General features: G+C 53.4%; 1 protein-coding gene across 5 annotated transcripts in view; it reads left to right on the top strand.

The window, feature by feature from the left end:
• The window catches only part of TMCC2 (transmembrane and coiled-coil domain family 2), a 46231-nt gene extending 29499 nt beyond the window's left edge, over positions 1 to 16732 (top strand). For 4 of the 5 annotated variants that reach the window (XM_010362456.2, XM_030936427.1, XM_030936426.1 and 1 more), the window contains 3 exons: positions 12367 to 13301; positions 14515 to 14650; positions 15209 to 16732. In XM_010362456.2, the coding sequence (XP_010360758.1) occupies positions 12367 to 13301; positions 14515 to 14650; positions 15209 to 15520 (1383 nt within the window). In that variant the 3' untranslated portion in view covers positions 15521 to 16732. Of the gene's footprint in view, positions 1 to 11291; positions 11479 to 12366; positions 13302 to 14514; positions 14651 to 15208 lie in introns of those variants that run through there. The other variant, XM_030936428.1, reaches the window with a different exon arrangement.
• The last annotated feature ends 789 nt before the right edge of the window (positions 16733 to 17521 follow it).

Raw genomic sequence — 17521 nt, 5'->3', positions numbered from 1 at the left:
ACAGGATCTCAGGGCAGAAGAATTTCCCTGGTGAGGCTGGCTGCTGTCAGCTTCCTCCAGGTGGTTATTGGAGTAGAGAAACTGCCTTGGAAGTGATGGTGCATTAAGCCAACGGCCAGGGCAGCAGGAAGAGGAGGAGAGGACTCTGGCTGGGGCTGGCTGTGTTCGGATCTGCTGGGGAGCCCCCCTCCAGGCTCCAGTCTTTTTGGCTTTGGAGAGCTCTTCCCTGTCCTGGAAGGCTGGCTGGGAGGCTCACTTCCATTCCAAATCCATGAGACTGCTCTGTTTGTGAGAGGAGCTTCTGATCATGGGAGGCATTTCTGTGAGATGGGAGGGGCAAGGTGGAGTGCTTGTCTTCTGGGTGGTTGAAGGATGCAAGTGCATCCTGTCATGTGTCCTTGTGCACATCCCTTTCAACTTCCCTTGCCCCCCCGCCACCCCTCCGCATTGGTGTCTGTCATACCTGGGCATCCTTATGCACATAACTCACAGTGGAACAGCTGGACTTGGGGAGGGGCATCTCATCAGAGCTTGGTCCTCCCGTGCTCATTGATCCTGCCAGATGGGAAGGAGCAGCCCGTGAGCCCCAGGGGAGGGGGAAATCTCCCAGAGCAATCCGCCCCTAATCCCCAGGCTGTGCCTCAGTCTGGAGATGGCGGCTGCAGAGCCTGGGAGCTCAGGCACACCTGCTCGCAGGCCCCGGCTTCCTGGAGCAAGCCCAGTGCTGCCCAGGGTCTGTGACCCGGGGGGCCTGACGCACTCCACAGACAGCTGGGGCCTCAGAGCTCCGGGCACCTCGTCGCCAGCACGGCTTCGGGAAACAGTGCCCACACAGGTGAGGCCCCTGGTGGGTGGAAGGAGAGAATTTCACTGGGTGGGGTGGAATTGGGGGATGGAGAAAGGCCTGTTCTGCAGTTAGTCAGGTGGGCTCTGCTTATACTCCAGTCTCTCAGGGAGCTCTCCAGGTATAGAGAACTGTTTGTGGGTAGGAGAAGGGAAGAGCCTTAGGCTGCCAAATGCTGGGAGAGCCCCTGGGGCTGGGTGTGGGTGCCCTGTGCAGGAGGGCAGGTGAACTCTGGCAGAGATGCCTCTAGAAGCTGTGGCTATGTGGCACTTCTGGGGCCCAGGCACCTTATTAAGTGGAAGGGTGTTCCTGGTTGTGGTCACTTCTGTCTATCGAGAAACAGTGACAGGGATGGGGATTGTGAAGGTCCAGTGAATGCTGACCCCAGGGAGACAGTGGGGGAGGCCATAAGGAGTAAAATGTTTGGGGACTGAGAGTTTTTAGGGAATTCAAAGGATGGAGAATGGAGAAGACTTGAATATGAGAGGGCAGCTCAGGGCCCCAACTGGGATCTGTGGGTGTGAGGAGACGAGGAGGGTGCAGGACATTTACTGGACAAAAGTGCTTTGTTCTCCACAGGGCAGACGCTGAGTGGAGGATGTAGTTTTCATCAGAACTGAGGGGTGACCCTAATGGAAGGGGCTAGAAGCCAAGGGTTAGAAGAGAAGGGGTGTCTCCACCAGGACAAGAGAGTAGCCCTTAGGGTCAGGGCAGAAGGAAGAACTGGCTGGCTACAGGAGGTGGCAGGTGGAAGCCTCTGCCTGGTGCCAGCTGGTAATAGGCAGCTGGCTCTGCGTGGCCTGGAGATGAGCAGGTGCTGCCTGAAAGGATGAGTGAGTGACTTTCCTGTCTCTCGGTAGTTTGCACCTGAAATCCCCTTGTAGTAGAGTGAGATGCCTTTTAAAGCTACTGAGGGCATGCTCTGCCCCTCGAATCCCCCATGTGGCAGCTGGGGCCTTGCTACGGGGGTTTTGTCACCCCGCTGTGCCCCTGGCAAAGTGACTCAGGTCCATACTGCCCTACATGTGCCCCATTCAGTATCTAAGCACGTGGTGCCTGCCCGCTTGAGAAAAGCCACTTAGGCTTCCAGGCACCAATTAAACCGATAGGTAGGCTCTTTCTCCACCCCCACCCCTTCGCCCACCTGGGAGCACCCGGGTCAGCTGTGAGGACACATCAGAGCTGGAGTGAGCAGCTTCCTGTGCCCACATATCCTCACCAGGAAGGCAGAGAGCCACCAGCCCCACGGGGCTATTCCTGCTGAGTTGAGAAAATGGAATGGGGGAAGCCTCCGACTTCAGGACCAAGGGTTGGAATAATTTTTCCAGCCTGCTCTTGCTGGAATGTTGGGTTGGTACAGGAAATGACAGGTTCCTTCTCTCCCAGCTTTACTATAAGGTCACATGACCTCTTCGGGTTGAAGGATTTTAGCTGGCCATAGGCTTTCCTCTCCATCCTAGTCCGGTTGACCTCCCCTTCCATCTGGGAATGAGGAGAAAAAGGGAATCTGAGCGTTCTTTATCCTGAGAGGGCCACTGAAATCAGAGTCACGGGGCAGCAGTCAGCAGATTGAAGCATCTCTGCTGAGTCACCCAGGCCTGCCAGCCCTGGGGCCACACTCGCCTGCTGGGCTCTGACCCACTGGAAGCCCAGGCCTTGCTCCCAGGAACGGTGTTCTGCATGGGCCTCGGCCTGCTTGTCTAGACGCATAGACCAGCCAAGGTTGACACCTGATTCCGTTGTCAGGATGACTGGGCTGTCCTGCTTTCCTAAAGGGAAGCATAGGAACCCTCAAAGCTTTTTCTTTGTGTTTTTTTTTTTCCGTCTAAGAGTGACCTTATATTGTCTTTCCAACTCCTGAGCAGATGGTAACACGAGAAGGCTCCTTCCTCCCTGTCAGCCTGCTGTGGGGACCCTAATAGGGGTTCTTTGTGAGTCTGGGAAGGGGCTGCCTGCCTCAGAAGGAGGAGGGTCAGAGGTACAGATCTCTTGTGCAACTGGGAGCACAGGTATGGAGCACATGTTCCTTGCAAGTGGCAGCTGTTTCTGTGGTCCATCTTGAAAACTGCTTAATGCATTTACATTATGAAGAAAGAGAACCATGATTCACATTTCCCAATTTACATAGCTAGTGCCCTTCCCCTCCCTCCACAGAGTTTCACTTAAGCCTGGATACTTTCTGTCCCAACAGTGTCTACTGTGTGCCTCCCGGATCTCAGGGATCCAGGCTGCTGGGCTAGTGTGTGAGAGGAAGCACCGGTGTCCCGTGTCCAGGGCTGGGTTGACACGAGGACACTGAGTTCAGGCCCTGGGAGGAGGTGGGAGCCCCAGGAAGGCCATGGGAGCCAGGGCTGGGAAGCCGTGATCCGGCAGCTCCTTATAATCTGGCAGAGAGCCTAATCCAGCTTAATTTAGTGTTGTGAAAGGGGCCAGGGAGGTGAGTCCAGAGTGCCACCAACGCCATGTGGAGGGGAGCCCCCAGGTGTGCATGGGCTGAGGGTAGGTCTCACTGGAGCAGGAAGAGGAATAGGGAAAGTTGGGTCTTGGACACTTGAGAGAACATCCCAGCTGTGGCTCATCCAGACATTCATCAGCACTTCTTAGCCCCCAGCCTTTGTGTAGAGCAAGATATATGGCCCTGACTGGTAGGGTCCCTGAGCACAGGGCATTCTGGTGTGGTTGGATCATGGAAGAAGCATGACTCTCCCTCCACAGTTCTCCTCTTAGAGCTTGCCCAGCCCATTCACAGGGATTAATCTGGAGTCAGGTGCCTGTGGAGTGGCCAGCCTGTCTCAGGCAGGAGGGGGTCGGGTGAGGAGGTCATGGCGTGGGGGCCACAACTCCAGGTGTGGTGCTGGTGGCTGGGCATGGATAGAGAGCTGGGTGGCATGGACCAAACAGGACTCTGATGGCTTGGAGAGAGGCGCAGTGGTGCCTGTGTAGCCCACCTGTGCCCTGCTTTGGGCTGGGGAACCTTGGGCATTTCTGCCTGCTGGTGACTGGGGGTTGAGTAATCTGTCCTGGTCTTCTTTTTAGTCAACCAGCTGCACGACAGGGGGATTAGGAATGTGTCAGGAAGAGCTGCTGCTCTACTAAACCTGACATGGTGAGCTGAAGGACCCAGAGATCCTCCTGCAGACCCACTCTGTAATGGGACAACGGTGGCAGCTGCGGCCCAGGCCAGTGGAAGACCCTGGCCATCTACACCCAGTTGTTGAAACATCACTTCCATCTAGTTCCTAAACATTTTCAGCAAACCCAAGGAAACCCTGTACCCATGAAGCTGTCACTCCCCATTCCTTCCCCCACGCTCACCCGAGCCCCCTGGCAACACTAATCAGCTTTCTGTCTCTGTGGATTTAACTATTCCGGATATTTCATATAATGGAATCATTCATTATATGGCCTTTCTTGTCTGGTTTCTTTCACTTAGCCTAATGTTTTTGAGGTTCACCCATGTTGGAGCATTATCAGCACTTTGTTTCTTTTTTTTTTTTTTTTGAGATTGAGTTTTGCTCTTCTTGCCCAGGCTGGAGTACAATGGCACGATCTCGGCTCACCACAACCTCCGCCTCCCAGGTTCAAGCAATTCTCCTGCCTCAGCCTCCTGAGTAGCTGAGATTACAGGCATGCACCACCATGCCTGGCTAATTTTTTGTGTGTTTTTAGTGGAGATGGGGTTTCTCCATGTTGGTCAGGCTGGTCTTGAACTCCCGACCTCAGGTGATCTGCCCGCCTCAGCCTCCCAAAGTGCTGGGATTACAGGAGTGAACCACTACGCCCAGCCCCAGCACTTTGTTTCTTTTATGGCCGAATAGTATTTCGTTACAAAACATACCACATTTTGTTGACCCATTCATCAGTTAATGGACATCTGAGTTATGTCCTCCTTTTGGCTATTGTGAATATTGCTGCTGTGAGCATTTGTGTACAAATCAGTGTTGAATACTCATTTTCAATTCTTTCGGGAATTGAAAATATCTAGGAGTGGAATTGCTGGGTCATAAAGTAATTCTATGTTAATTTTTTTGAGGAACTCCCAAACTATTTTCCACATCAGCTGTGCCATTTTAGGTACATTGCACAAAGCTTCCAATTTCTGCACATGTTCACCAACACTTATTCCTTTTTTTTTTTTTTTTTTTTTGAAGCAGGGTCTCACTCTGTTGCCCAGGCTGGAGTGCGTTGGTGTGTATGTTCATAACCCACTGCAGCCTCGAACTCCTGGACTCAAGCCATCCTCCTGCCTCAGCTTCCTGAGTAGCTGGGACTATAGGCACACAGCACCACACCTGGCTGTCTTTTTATTTTTTGTAGACAGGTCTGGCTGTGTTGCCCAGGCTAGTCTTAAACTCCTGGGCTCAAGCAATTTTCCCATTTTGGCCTCCAAAAGTGCTGGGACCACAGGTGTGAGCAGCTGTGTGCAGCCCACTTACTTCCTTTTTAAAAATTACTAGGGTCGGCCGGGCGCGGTGGCTCAAGCCTGTAATCCCAGCACTTTGGGAGGCCGAGACGGGCGGATCACAAGGTCAGGAGATCGAGACCACCCTGGCTAATACGGTGAAACCCCGTCTCTACTAAAGAATACAAAAAACTAGCCGGGCGACGAGGCGGGCGCCTGTAGTCCCAGCTACTTGGGAGGCGGAGGCAGGAGAATGGAGTAAACCTGGGAGGCGGAGCTTGCAGTGAGCTGAGATCCGGCCACCGCACTCCAGCCTGGGCGACAGAGCCAGACTCCGTCTCAAAAAAAAAAATAAAAAATTACTAGGGTCTGGGCTCGGTGACTCATGCCTGTGGTCCCAGGTACTTAGGAGGCTGAGGTGGGAGGATTGCTTAAGCCTGAGACGTCCAGGCTACAATGAGCCATGATCATGCCATTGCACTCCAGCCCAGGCCACAGTGAGAACCTGTCTCAAAAAAAAAAAAAAAAAAAAAAAAAAAATTATAGTCATTCTAAGGGTGTGAAGTGTCTCTTAATTTGTTCGTATTTGTTGCTAAGCACCTGCTTTATGCCCTTTACTCAGTGTTTCATCGCCTCATCGTGATAGCTCTCAGCTGGTAAGTGACAGAGCCAGGATCTAAATCAGTGCCCAACTCCAACTTTAAAGCCCTTTCCTTTACATTCTGCAGGCCCTGTATCCTGTCTCATCGCTGGTCTTTTTGGCAAATCTTTTTCCTTTTCTCACCCTCTGACCTGTTCTAGCACTCTGAACAGCTTTCTCATCTTTTTCTTGTTCACTAATTTTCTTTCCTTTGTTAAAGCATAATCCCTCTTTGTACCTCTCCCTGTCTGCCAGTTTCTTGGCTCTGTTTACCTTGGTTGCCCTCTCTCCATCAAGTCCTGAAAGGGAGCTGTCACCCTGGGTACGTGTGCCGCGGAAGGCAGGGCATGGAGAGCTCCCCACCTTCCTCAGACACGCCAGCTCCCTCCACGGGGAAGGAGAGCAAAGTGATGTTTTGTGATTGGAGACTGAACAGCAGATCCCACGCATTGTAAACCTCTGTGAAGGGTAGGAAAAAGCTGGTGTCCTGCTGCAGGGCTCCCAGGCTGGAATCTTGAGCCAGGGGTAGAGAAGAGGGGCTGGCAAGAGGACCAGGATCCCAGTTCAAGGCCACTCCACACACCAGGCCCAGGAATGTCTCTTCTCTCATTCGTGGGGATTTCCCAGCCAGCTCCAACTCTCCTTCTCAGAGTTGTAACTAGACAGCACAGCCTCTCAGGGATCTGGAGGTCTTGGGTTCCCTCCAGGGGTAGGGGTAGGGACTAAAGATCCTGGAGGGGAAGGATGGGGGGATGTCTGCTATTTCCTGTTAGCATGCAGGATGTTTCCCTTGTTCTCCAAACTGAAATAACCTTTCCTGGGTTTGGTCAGCCTGTGTGTGAAGAGGGCAGATCCGAGTGAGATAAATGTGAGGTTTGCCCCAGAGGGAGGCTACCCCATCCTTGATTTGAGGAGTGTCTCAGTGCAGTCTGGGGCTCCAGGCAAACTGCCTACATCCCTGTGTCCTTCTTTGCATCCCTGATGGCTGGGGTGGGGACTGCGGGATCTAAGGAGGAGGCTGGTGTTGGGGAGAAGCTCTTAGATGCTTTCCTGAGGTTGGGCTCCAGGCTACAAGCAGGGATAAGCTGAGTCTCAATTAGGATCTCGTGGTGAGTCCATAGTAAAAGTCTCCAGTTGGCAGGGGGAGTTATAGAAGGGAGTTAATTCAGATGGAAGTGGTTGCCGAGGTGTTCCAGCCTTAAAAGCCAAAACCACAAACAGGATCTTGGTATCTCCCACAGAGTGTTCCCTCAAGCACCTCCCACCACCTCCCACAACACACACAAACCTCTTCTCTCTCTTGTTCTCAGGTTTGCACACACGCATGCAGATACACGCACACACCCCTAAGTACGAGAAGGGGCTGGGTGGGCAAGGGAAGTCTGCATGGAGACCAGTAAGATTAAGGGTTACCTCCAGTGAGGAAGGCTGGAGATGTCACCGTGATAAGTCTTCAGAGGTGATTTTAAATGCTGTGGCCAATATGTGGACATTTCTAAGGATTTGCACGCCCTCAGATGTGGAGAAGGCAGGATGGGGCTGGGGAGAACTCCTTTCTTTTTCGTTGCTCTCTCGGGGTGTAAAAGCCTACAGTCTGGCCAAGTGCAGCATGGCTCAGGCCTGTAATCCCAGCAATTTAGGAGGCCAAGGCAAGAGGATCGCTTAAGCGCAGAAGTTTGAGACCAGCCTGGACAACATGGCAAAACCCTGTCTCTACAAAAAAATAACACAAATTAGCCAGGTGTGGTGGCATGTACCTGTAGTCCTTGCTGCTGGGGAGGCTGAGGTGGGAGGAGCACTTGAGCCTGGGGAGGTCAAGGCTGCAGCGAACTGTGATTGCCTTACTGCACTCCAGCCTGGACAACAGAGTGATTCTGTCTCAACAAAAAACAAAAAGCCTGCAGTCTTAGCTGTATGAAATTCCAATTTCATTGTTGTGGAGTGAGGCTGGGCTGTGGTTGACAACCACTGATTAGACTCTCTTGCTTCCTGAAAAGGTGGCAGAGGGCCAGCTCTCCTAGCCAAAGGTATCTTAAGCTGTGGATCTGTCAGAGCTACCCAGCCCTCCAAGGTGAGGTTAGGCCCTGAGTTTTGGAGCCAGACAGGATTTATATTGTAGGTTCTTTACTTACTAGTTGTGTAGTCCTGGGCAAGTTATATCTGTAGGCCTTGGTTTTCTCTCCTGTAAAATGGAAATAATAGTGCTACCCATCTTGTGAGGTTAATACTGGGATTAAATGAATTAATAGGTGTAAACACTTAGAGACAAGTCTGACGTATGTCAAGAAATGTTAGTGTCTGAAGGAGATTGGTTCCAAGACCCCCTGCAGATACCGAAACTCCAGATTGCTTAAGTCTCATACAGTAAATGGTGTAGTATTTGCATAGAACCTACACTCATCCTTCCTTTAAGTCATCTCTAGATTACTTACAATACCTAGTACAATGTAAATACTAGGAAAATAGAAAATAGTTGTTACACTGTTTTTTTGTTTTTTGTTTTTTCGTTTTTGAGACAGAGTCTCTGTCACCCAGGCTGGAGTGCAGTGGTGCAGTCTTGGCTCACTGCAACTTCCGCCTCCCAGGTTCAAGTGATTCTTCTGCCTCAGCCTCCCGAGTAGCTGGAACAACCAGAACACACACCACACCCAGCTAATTTTGTTTTTTCTTTGAGATGGAGTCTTACTCTGTCGCCCAGGATGGAGTGCAGTGGCACAATCTTGGTTCACTGCAAGCTGCGCCTCCTGGGTTCACGCCATTCTCCCGCCTCAGCCTCCCGAGTAGCTGGGACTACAGGCGCCCGCCACCACATCCCACACCCAGCTAATTTTTGTATTGTTAGTAGAGACAGGGTTTTATCATGTTGGCCAGGCTGGTCTCAAACTCCTAACCTCAGGTGATCTGCCCGCCTTGGCCTTCCAAAGTGCTGGCAGGTGTGAGCCACTGCACCTGGCCCCTGTATTTTAAAATTTGTATTATTGTTATTATTTTAATCCATGGTTGGTTGAATCCATGGATGTGAAATTCTCAGATACAGAAGGCCAACTATAATTGTTATCCTTATCCTTTTCCAAAACATTTAGAATTTGAGAAAAAGAGAAGAGCCCAGAGGCCATAGGGAAAATATGCCACCTTTCTGGAAGCCAGTGGAGCTGAGTCCTCCACAGGGAAGAGAATAAAATGGGGATATGTTCTGTGACTGGAGACTGACGCGCTCAATCCAGGCATTGCAGACCTTCATGTCACCAAGGAGGTGTCCAGGCCTCCATGGAGGGACGGAAGGAGCTGGTGTCCTGCTGCAGGACTGTTAGACTCAAGTCTGGGTCCTAGGGTAGAGAAGAGGGGTGGGGGAGGGAGCCAGGGCTTCAGCCCAGGCCTCTGCACCCACCATCAGGCCCCAGCTGTTTTTCCCAGGAGTGTCTCTTCTCCTCTCATTAATGGGGATTTCACAGCCAGCTTGAACTCTGCTTTTCCATTTGTAAGCCAGAAAGATGCCAGCCAGAAAGATGCCAGTTCAAGGGACGAGAGGGCCAAGCTGCCAGGAAGGAGCCACGGCAGGTGGAGACTTTGCTATTTTACACTCCCATATAGTCCTAAAGCACTTTTGCTTTTCACAGCATTTCACATCCGTTGCTTATTAGCTCCTCCCACTCTCCCCCTAAGTAGGTGGGACAGACTCTCTCCCTGTTACAAAGATGAGCAAATGGCAGTGATGCAGCCAGACTCAGAACCCGTTTTCTAGATATTCTTTCTCCCAGGAGGAGAGTGATAGAGAGCTGGGCATCTGTGGAAAGGGCAGCAGCTTTATAAGAGAGCCAGATTCTGTAACATCAAAGGCCGTGTGTTGCCTATAAAACTTAATTTGGGGCCGGGCGCGGTGACTCAGGCCTGTGATCCCAGCACTTTGGGAGGCTGAGGTGGGCGGATCCCCTGAGATAAGGAGTTCAAGAGCAGCCTGGCCAACATGGCGAAACCCCATTTCTATTAAAAATACACAAAAAATAGCTGGGCGTGGTGGTTCATGCTTGTAATCCCAGCTATTCGGGAGGCTGAGGCAGGAGAATCACTTGAACCCAGGAGGCCGAGGTTGCAGTGAGCTGAGATGGTGCCACTGCATTCTAGCCTGGGCAACAGAGTGAGACCCTGTCTCCAAAAAAAAAGACAAAAAACAAAAAAAAACCCTTAATTTTATGTAGTTCTAGCAATACGGAGTAAATTTGTTGGCATAATCTCTGAAATAAATTTAGGCCAACTTGATTGCAGGCATTTTTCCTCCCAGGGGAAAAAAGGGATTACGCTGCCCAGAATCAGACTCAGCATTTAATGAGCACCTTCTGTATGCTCACATTATGCCAAGTGCTTGCCAGACATCATCTTGTATAGCCCTCACAACAGGCCTGAGAGTAGCTACGATTACCCCCATTTTGTCAGCACGGACACTGAAGGTCAGGAAAATGGAGAGATGGGCTTTTTGCTGTCACTACAGGGAACAAGGCAGGAGGAAGCAGCCTAATTGCAGGGTAGGGTTTTAAGTCAGGCTACGGTGACAGTTTGACCTTGGAGCAGATCACTTAAGGGAGACTGTGGGTATGAAAGGTGAGAAATTCTGAGAAGTAGAGTCCTGAAGGTATGAGCACCTGCTGGGAGGGCAAGAAGGGGATGAGGGGAGACCCAAAGCAAACATAAGAGGGAAGTCCTGACTTCAGGAGAGATTAGGGACGGGGTTGTGGTTGTCCCCAGCATCCCCAGGGGAAGCCCACAGAGGAGCTGCCCTCCCCCGGCTCCTGAGTTTGGCAGGGCTATTGTTTTCAATCATGTTTCCCAATAACTTTGCACCTTGGCAGAATCAAGCCAAGTGACTTATGCCTGTTGTTGGCGGGGACTGTTTCCATTTCCGGTGCATGTTAGACTGGGCCACTTTCTTTGTGTTTAACCCCTTCCCTCACATATATCTGCCCACACCCCTGCCCCCTCCCGTACATACTAAGGGCGAATGATCTGACCCAGCCTTGCTTGGGGTGTGCTGTGTGTAAAAATACATGGGGTTGAGCCATTTCCTGCTGCTTCCGTTGTTGCATGGCGATAAGACACTGGGGACTCAGCTGTGGACAGAAAGATCCTCCAACAGGCTGAGGGGAACCAGGCGCCAGGGGAGCGGGGCTCAGGCCTCCCTGCTTTCAGCCCACCTTACATTTCTCATCTTTCCTATCTCCTGCGACCTTTTCCTTCCTTTTTCTCCCTCCCCCTCATCCTTTCTTAGTCTCTCTTCTCCTTTCCTTGTCTCTCCAACTTTGGTGCCACCCTGATGCACTCAGGAAGCCTGCCCGCCTGGTGGGGAGTAAAGGGGGCTGTCATTTCCTTCCTACGCATTCACCCTCTGCAAAGCTGGGCGGCTGGTAGCCTCAGGCCCCCAAACTGGTCCCCGCTTCCCTTGGCCTGTGAGTTCCTTCTGGGGCTTTAGTCCTCGGGGACCCGGCCAGCAGGGTGGGGGTGGGGCATGCTCCTCTCCCAATTCTGGGAGACTAGGAAGGACTGGGGGCTCCTACCATTATGAAGCGGAAAAGGTTACCAATGACTCTGGAGAGCTGTAAGGTAATGGAGGGCCCGGGAGAGGTGTCAGCAGAGGCAGGGTGGCCCACCGAGCTGCGTTAGTGAAGATGGGGTGGTGAGGGCAGGCAGGCAGGACACCAAGTGTAGGCTTTGGTCAGCCCTGAGGGAGAGGTCTGGGAGAGGCCTTATGAGGCGGTTGAGTCCAGAGAGAAAATTTGTCTCATTCCTCAGAAATCCAACCCCATGACTCCAATGAGGCCTCAGACCTGCCCGGTCCATGCGCTGGAGCTTTAAGAGTTCTGGGCTGGGGCCAGGCGCAGTAGTTCACACCTATAATCCCAGCACTTTGGGAGGCCAAGGCAGGCAGATCACTTGAGGTCAGGAGTTCGAGACCAGCCTAGCCAACACGGTGAAACCCCATCTCTACTAAAAATACAAAAATTAGCCAGGCATGGTGGTGGGCGCCTGTAATACCAGCTTCTCAGGAGGCTGAGGCAGGAGAATCCCTTGAACCAGGGAGGTGGAGGGTGCAGTGAGCTGAGATCACGCTATTGCAATCCAGCTGGGGCAACAGAGCGAGACTCTGTCTCAAATAAATAGATGAACAAACAAATAAATAAAAGAGTTCTGGGCTGGAAGTTCTGTCCTTTCCTGGCCGTGTGTCCCTGAACAACTTGCTTGACCTTTCTGGACCAAAAGAGGAGCAGCTCTGCCTAGACTGCATTTTAGGGATGCTGTGGGGACTGGTAGAGCACAGATGTGAGAGCCCTGTGTAAGTGGCTGTCAGGGAATACAGTTCTTGTGGTGGTTGTCTTCTTTTGGACTCCTGCATCCATTTTCCAGGTAGAAAAACCAAGTCCAGAGGCATCCAGGGGCACTCCTGTGGTCTCAGGGTTTACCCATGCTTCCTCTGCCTGCCTCTTTCCGCAGGTCGACAAGGGAGACCTGGTGGCCCTGAGCCTCCCCGCCGGCCATGGTGACACTGACGGCCCCATCAGCCTGGATGTGCCCGACGGGGCACCGGACCCCCAGCGGACCAAGGCCGCCATTGACCACCTGCACCAGAAGATCCTGAAGATCACCGAGCAGATCAAGATCGAGCAGGAGGCTCGCGATGACAACGTGGCAGAGTACCTGAAACTGGCCAACAACGCAGACAAGCAGCAGGTGTCGCGCATCAAGCAGGTGTTCGAGAAGAAGAACCAGAAGTCAGCCCAGACCATCGCCCAGCTGCACAAGAAGCTGGAGCACTACCGCCGGCGCCTGAAGGAGATTGAGCAGAACGGGCCCTCGCGGCAGCCCAAGGACGTGCTGCGGGACATGCAGCAGGGGCTGAAGGACGTAGGCGCCAACGTGCGCGCAGGCATCAGTGGCTTTGGGGGCGGCGTGGTGGAGGGCGTCAAGGGCAGCCTCTCCGGTCTCTCGCAGGCTACCCACACCGCCGTGGTGTCCAAGCCCCGGGAGTTTGCCAGCCTCATCCGCAACAAGTTTGGCAGTGCTGACAACATCGCTCACCTGAAGGACCCCCTGGAAGATGGGCCTTCCGAGGAGGCAGCCCGGGCACTGAGCGGCAGTGCCACACTCGTCTCCAGCCCCAAATATGGCAGCGATGACGAGTGCTCCAGTGCCAGCGCCAGCTCAGCCGGGGCCGGCAGCAACTCGGGGGCTGGGCCCAGCGGAGCACTGGGGAGCCCTAAGTCCAGTGCACTGTATGGTGCTCCTGGAAACCTGGATGCTCTGCTGGAAGAGCTACGGGAGATCAAGGAGGGACAGTCTCACCTGGAGGACTCCATGGAAGACCTGAAGACTCAGCTGCAGAGGGACTACACCTACATGACCCAGTGCCTGCAGGAGGAGCGCTACAGGTAGGTGCCTGCCCAGCCAGCCCCTCCTGCAGTCCAGCCGGACCTGGGATGAGGCAAGGAGCACTGGGTTTCAGACCCAGGGTGTGGAGGCAGTCAGAGGAGCATCTGCAGCATCCTGGCGGCTGGAAGGGGCCAGCATGAGGCCCTAAGGAGCCTTTTTTTTCTTCTTTTTTTTTTTTGGAGACAGAGTCTTTCTGTTGCCCAAGCTGGAGTGCAGTGGCACGATCTCAGCTCACTGTAACCTCCGCCTCCTGGGTTGAAGCGATTCTCCTGCCTCAGCCTCCTGAGTAGCTGGGATTATAGGCCTGCACCACCACACGCAGCTAATTTTTTTGTATTTTTAGTAGAAACAGGGTTTCCCCATGTTGGTCAGGCTGGTCTCGATCTCCTGACCTCAAGTCAGGGACGACATTAATCCCTTCTTCATAGGGTCGTAAAGATATAATGAGTCCAGACCTGTAAAGCTGAAGCATGTGACTGTGTAACTTGGGAAACTTGAACCTCTAGTCGGAGCTCCTGGGGCCAGCCTGCAACGGAGCTGGCGTCTCTCGGCCTCTCCTTCTGTGTCTCCCTTCGGCCCTGTGCTGCCCTTTGCTGTGTGCCTCTGCAGTACTTGCCGCTTGCTCCCTGGGCTCGCGGGGGGATCTTCTCCTTAGCTAGCACTTTCTCTTTTTCTTCTCCATATATACGAAGAAGGTTTGGAAGATTGAAGGGGAGCCCCACCTAAAAATTATCCACTCCTCACATAATAGTCATCTTACACTATTTTGTGCCTTCAGAGCGGGGATTGTGTCCTCCACACCCATGTATCCCTGGTACCCAGAAAGCATCTGAGCCCAAGGCTTAAGAGCCCAGGTTGAAGTCGGCCAATCCTTAACTCCTCCCTTCTTGAGCTGTGTGATCCTAGGCAGCTCCTCAGACTCCACGCCTCAGTCTTCTCCGCTGTAAAATGGAGATGACACTGGCACCTATCTCACGGGATTGCAGGGAGGATCCTATGAGGTCATGTAGGCAAGACGCTTAGCACAATGCCTGCACCTAAGTGCTGTGTAAAGAGTAGCTTCATTGTTGTTGCTGTTAAAATTAGAACAGAGCAGAGCTGGACACGTGGGGTGGGCTGAGTCATTGTTTATTGAGAGAATGAATGAATCAACCATGGGAGAGAAGGGAGGCTCTGGGAGCCAGGACTGGTGTCAGTCTCTCCCTCCGCCAGGTATGAGCGGCTGGAGGAGCAGCTCAACGACCTGACTGAGCTTCACCAGAACGAGATGACGAACCTGAAGCAGGAGCTGGCCAGCATGGAGGAGAAGGTGGCCTACCAGTCCTATGAGAGGGCGCGGGACATCCAGGTATGGCCAGGGCAACCGTGGGAGGCCCCCAGATGTGCTGGTAGAGCTGGCAGCAGCCAGAGGGTTAGGATTCTTGTCTGGTGGGGCACAATAGACACAGGCTGGCCTGTTGGCCTGGGCAGATAGGCACGTGGACGAAGAGGGCACCATAGCGGGGCCGAGTGTAGATGAGCAAGACAGGCCTGAAGCTGAGAGCATGCACTGTGCAGAGGCAAGTCCACAGGGCAAGGGCCACCATGCCCCCTACCTCTTTGATGGCAGCCTTGCAAATGAGTAATTGGAGTTCCCAGGCTCCAGCCTGCCTCAAGAGGGAGCTAGCTGGGATCGGGCCAGCTCCTCTCCATCCCTAGTAATCAAGACTCTCATTTCCTAGCATCCTCCCCAGAGAGTCATCCTTAAAGGGCTCTGACCCAAGTTACAGCTAGTCAACCTCCACTCCTCCTGGCCTTTGGAGAGGAGGCTTCGTTACAGGCACCTTCCCAGTGGGGTAGGTAGATTTTCAGGCTAGGGGTCCTGCCCATCCTGAGCACCCACATGCCAGCCCCTCTGCCCCCGCAGGAGGCCGTGGAGTCCTGCCTGACCCGGGTCACCAAGCTGGAGCTGCAGCAGCAACAGCAGCAGGTGGTGCAGCTGGAGGGCGTGGAGAACGCCAACGCGCGGGCGCTGCTGGGCAAGTTCATCAACGTGATCCTGGCGCTCATGGCCGTGCTGCTGGTGTTCGTGTCCACCGTCGCCAACTTCATCACACCCCTCATGAAGACACGCCTGCGCATCACCAGCACCGCCCTCCTGGTCCTCGTCCTGTTCCTCCTCTGGAAGCACTGGGACTCCCTCACCTACCTCCTGGAGCACGTGTTGCTGCCCAGCTGAGTGGCCAGCCATGCCGACCCTGTGCTCTCCGGCCCCCAGCTGGCCACACTGCTCCAGGAGGGACCCTTGGACTTCTTCGTGTGTCCAGTTTGGCCTCCTGCCCAAACTGTCCATTCCAGCAGCTCCTGCCCCCTTCTCTGTACTTGCTTCTGTCTGACACCTTCTCCCTGTTGGCCTGAAAGGAGCTTAGAATGCAGCCCTGGCTGGATATAGTGGGGGCACCTGTGGCCAAGTGGAGCAGAGGTGGACACGGGATTGGATTGTTTTGATTATTTATAGTTACACAAGGACTTCTCCCAGCTGACCCTCAGGATGCCCCGGGTCAGGAAGGCCATTAAGAATAAGAGGAGAGGGCTCTGCCTCAACTTTCCTAGGAAAGAGCCCACCTCAGAGATAGCTACGGTTTCCTCTGGTGGAGATGGTGAGGATGAAGGCTGGAGAGTGAGGGAGGAGGATCTGCTGGCCTCAGAGAACACAGGGATGGGAGGGTCCCTAGCCTTCAGGCACCTCTAGAGCCAGAAAGCAGGCTCAGAGCAGCTAGTGTGGAGCTCAGCACCCCCAACCCCACCCCTCCTCCCTGTAGAGCTGACTTGTGGCCTCCTTCTGGGGCTGGGCTCTGCAGGCCAGGTGGGTGTGGCTTGTGTTTTCCCTGTTGTTCTTTCTGCCTGTACTGGATCTGCTATTTTCAGGGAAATAGGCCCCAGGGCCCCCCTGAGCCTCACCCTAAGCCCTTAGGCCTCTGAGAGTGCTGTTGGGTTCTATTTATTTATTTATTTGTTCTTTTGTTCCCTACCCATGCTCCTAGCGTCTTCCCTGCTGAGCACCGGGAGAGGTCCTGCCCTGTCCTCTCTGAAGCCAGGGCCGTTCCATTCCATTTAGCCTCTGGATCATCCTGGCTGGGAGAAGTGGGACCAAGCCACCCAGCCCTTCTCTCCCCAAGCAGCCCTACAGCCGGGATGGGAGGCGTGTGGCCTCTTTTATCTGTCTATTTATTTTGTAAGTGTGTATTCATGTGGAGGAGGTTGTTTTATTTTTTTAAGGCTCTGGAGTGTTGTGTATGGTTTTTCACATCCCAGCCTCCCATGGGCACTTCCAAGAAGAGAGGGGATTTCTTGGAAAAGGAGAGAGGAATCCCCTAGAGCAGGGAAAGCAGTGCCTGCCAGCTGTTGTGCACCTTCCTGAGAAATAAATATCCTCTAAATTTTCAAACCATCCTGTCTGGTGTTGGTTGATTAGGTTGTGTCTGTGGGAACCACCAGGTGTCTCCCCACACCCAAGCATTCTGGGTAACATAGGCCGGGCGTCATCTGTTGACCTGAGGCCCTCTTCCTCCAGGATCTGACAAGGAACAAGGCATGGCCTAAGTGGTGTGATAGGAGGAATGATATATACCCCATCCAGGACTCTTGGAGTCCATGGGAGGGCAATTAGGAGAGAGATTTCCATAGCTCAGAGCAGTTGAGCTGCCAGCAGCCTGAATGACAGCAGCAATGCCCAAGTGGGGCCACAAGAGGGCAGCAGAGTCCTTACTCTAACCTTTTCTCCCATTGCAGCCCCAAAGAAGGCAGCTGCTGGAGTTAGCTTGGTTTTCTCAGCGGTCAGCCAGAGCACAGAGCACCTGCTCTCCAGGTGCTGGAGCGTGGGCTTCAGTGTAGTGACCAGGCCCTCTGTGGCTGCAGAGCCCACTCCCAGCAGTTCACACAGATGGGCACCCCAGAAGGCACTGCACTCCCAGCAGTAATCCTGTGGGAGTTTCGGAGAGGCCACCTGAATCTCCCTGCTGGGATGAAGAGGAGATGCTGACTTCCAGCATCGGGAACAGGAGGGATGGTGGGAAATGCACCCACCCCAGAGACCTGGGTCCTGGCCCACAGTGAGTAGATGGCAGCCAACTCACATCTGTCTGCACCTCAGTCGCCACATCAGTGATAGAGGATGTGCAGCAGCTCACTCCGAAGGGCTTGGACTTTCTTCAGTTCTGTGGGTCTGACAAATCAAAAG

This window comes from Rhinopithecus roxellana, chromosome 8 (genome assembly GCF_007565055.1).
Source record: "Rhinopithecus roxellana isolate Shanxi Qingling chromosome 8, ASM756505v1, whole genome shotgun sequence".
Taxonomy (NCBI): Eukaryota; Metazoa; Chordata; class Mammalia; order Primates; family Cercopithecidae; genus Rhinopithecus; species Rhinopithecus roxellana.
The sequence above is the reverse complement of the archived record's forward strand: the minus strand, read 5'-3'. Positions and strand labels throughout refer to the sequence as shown.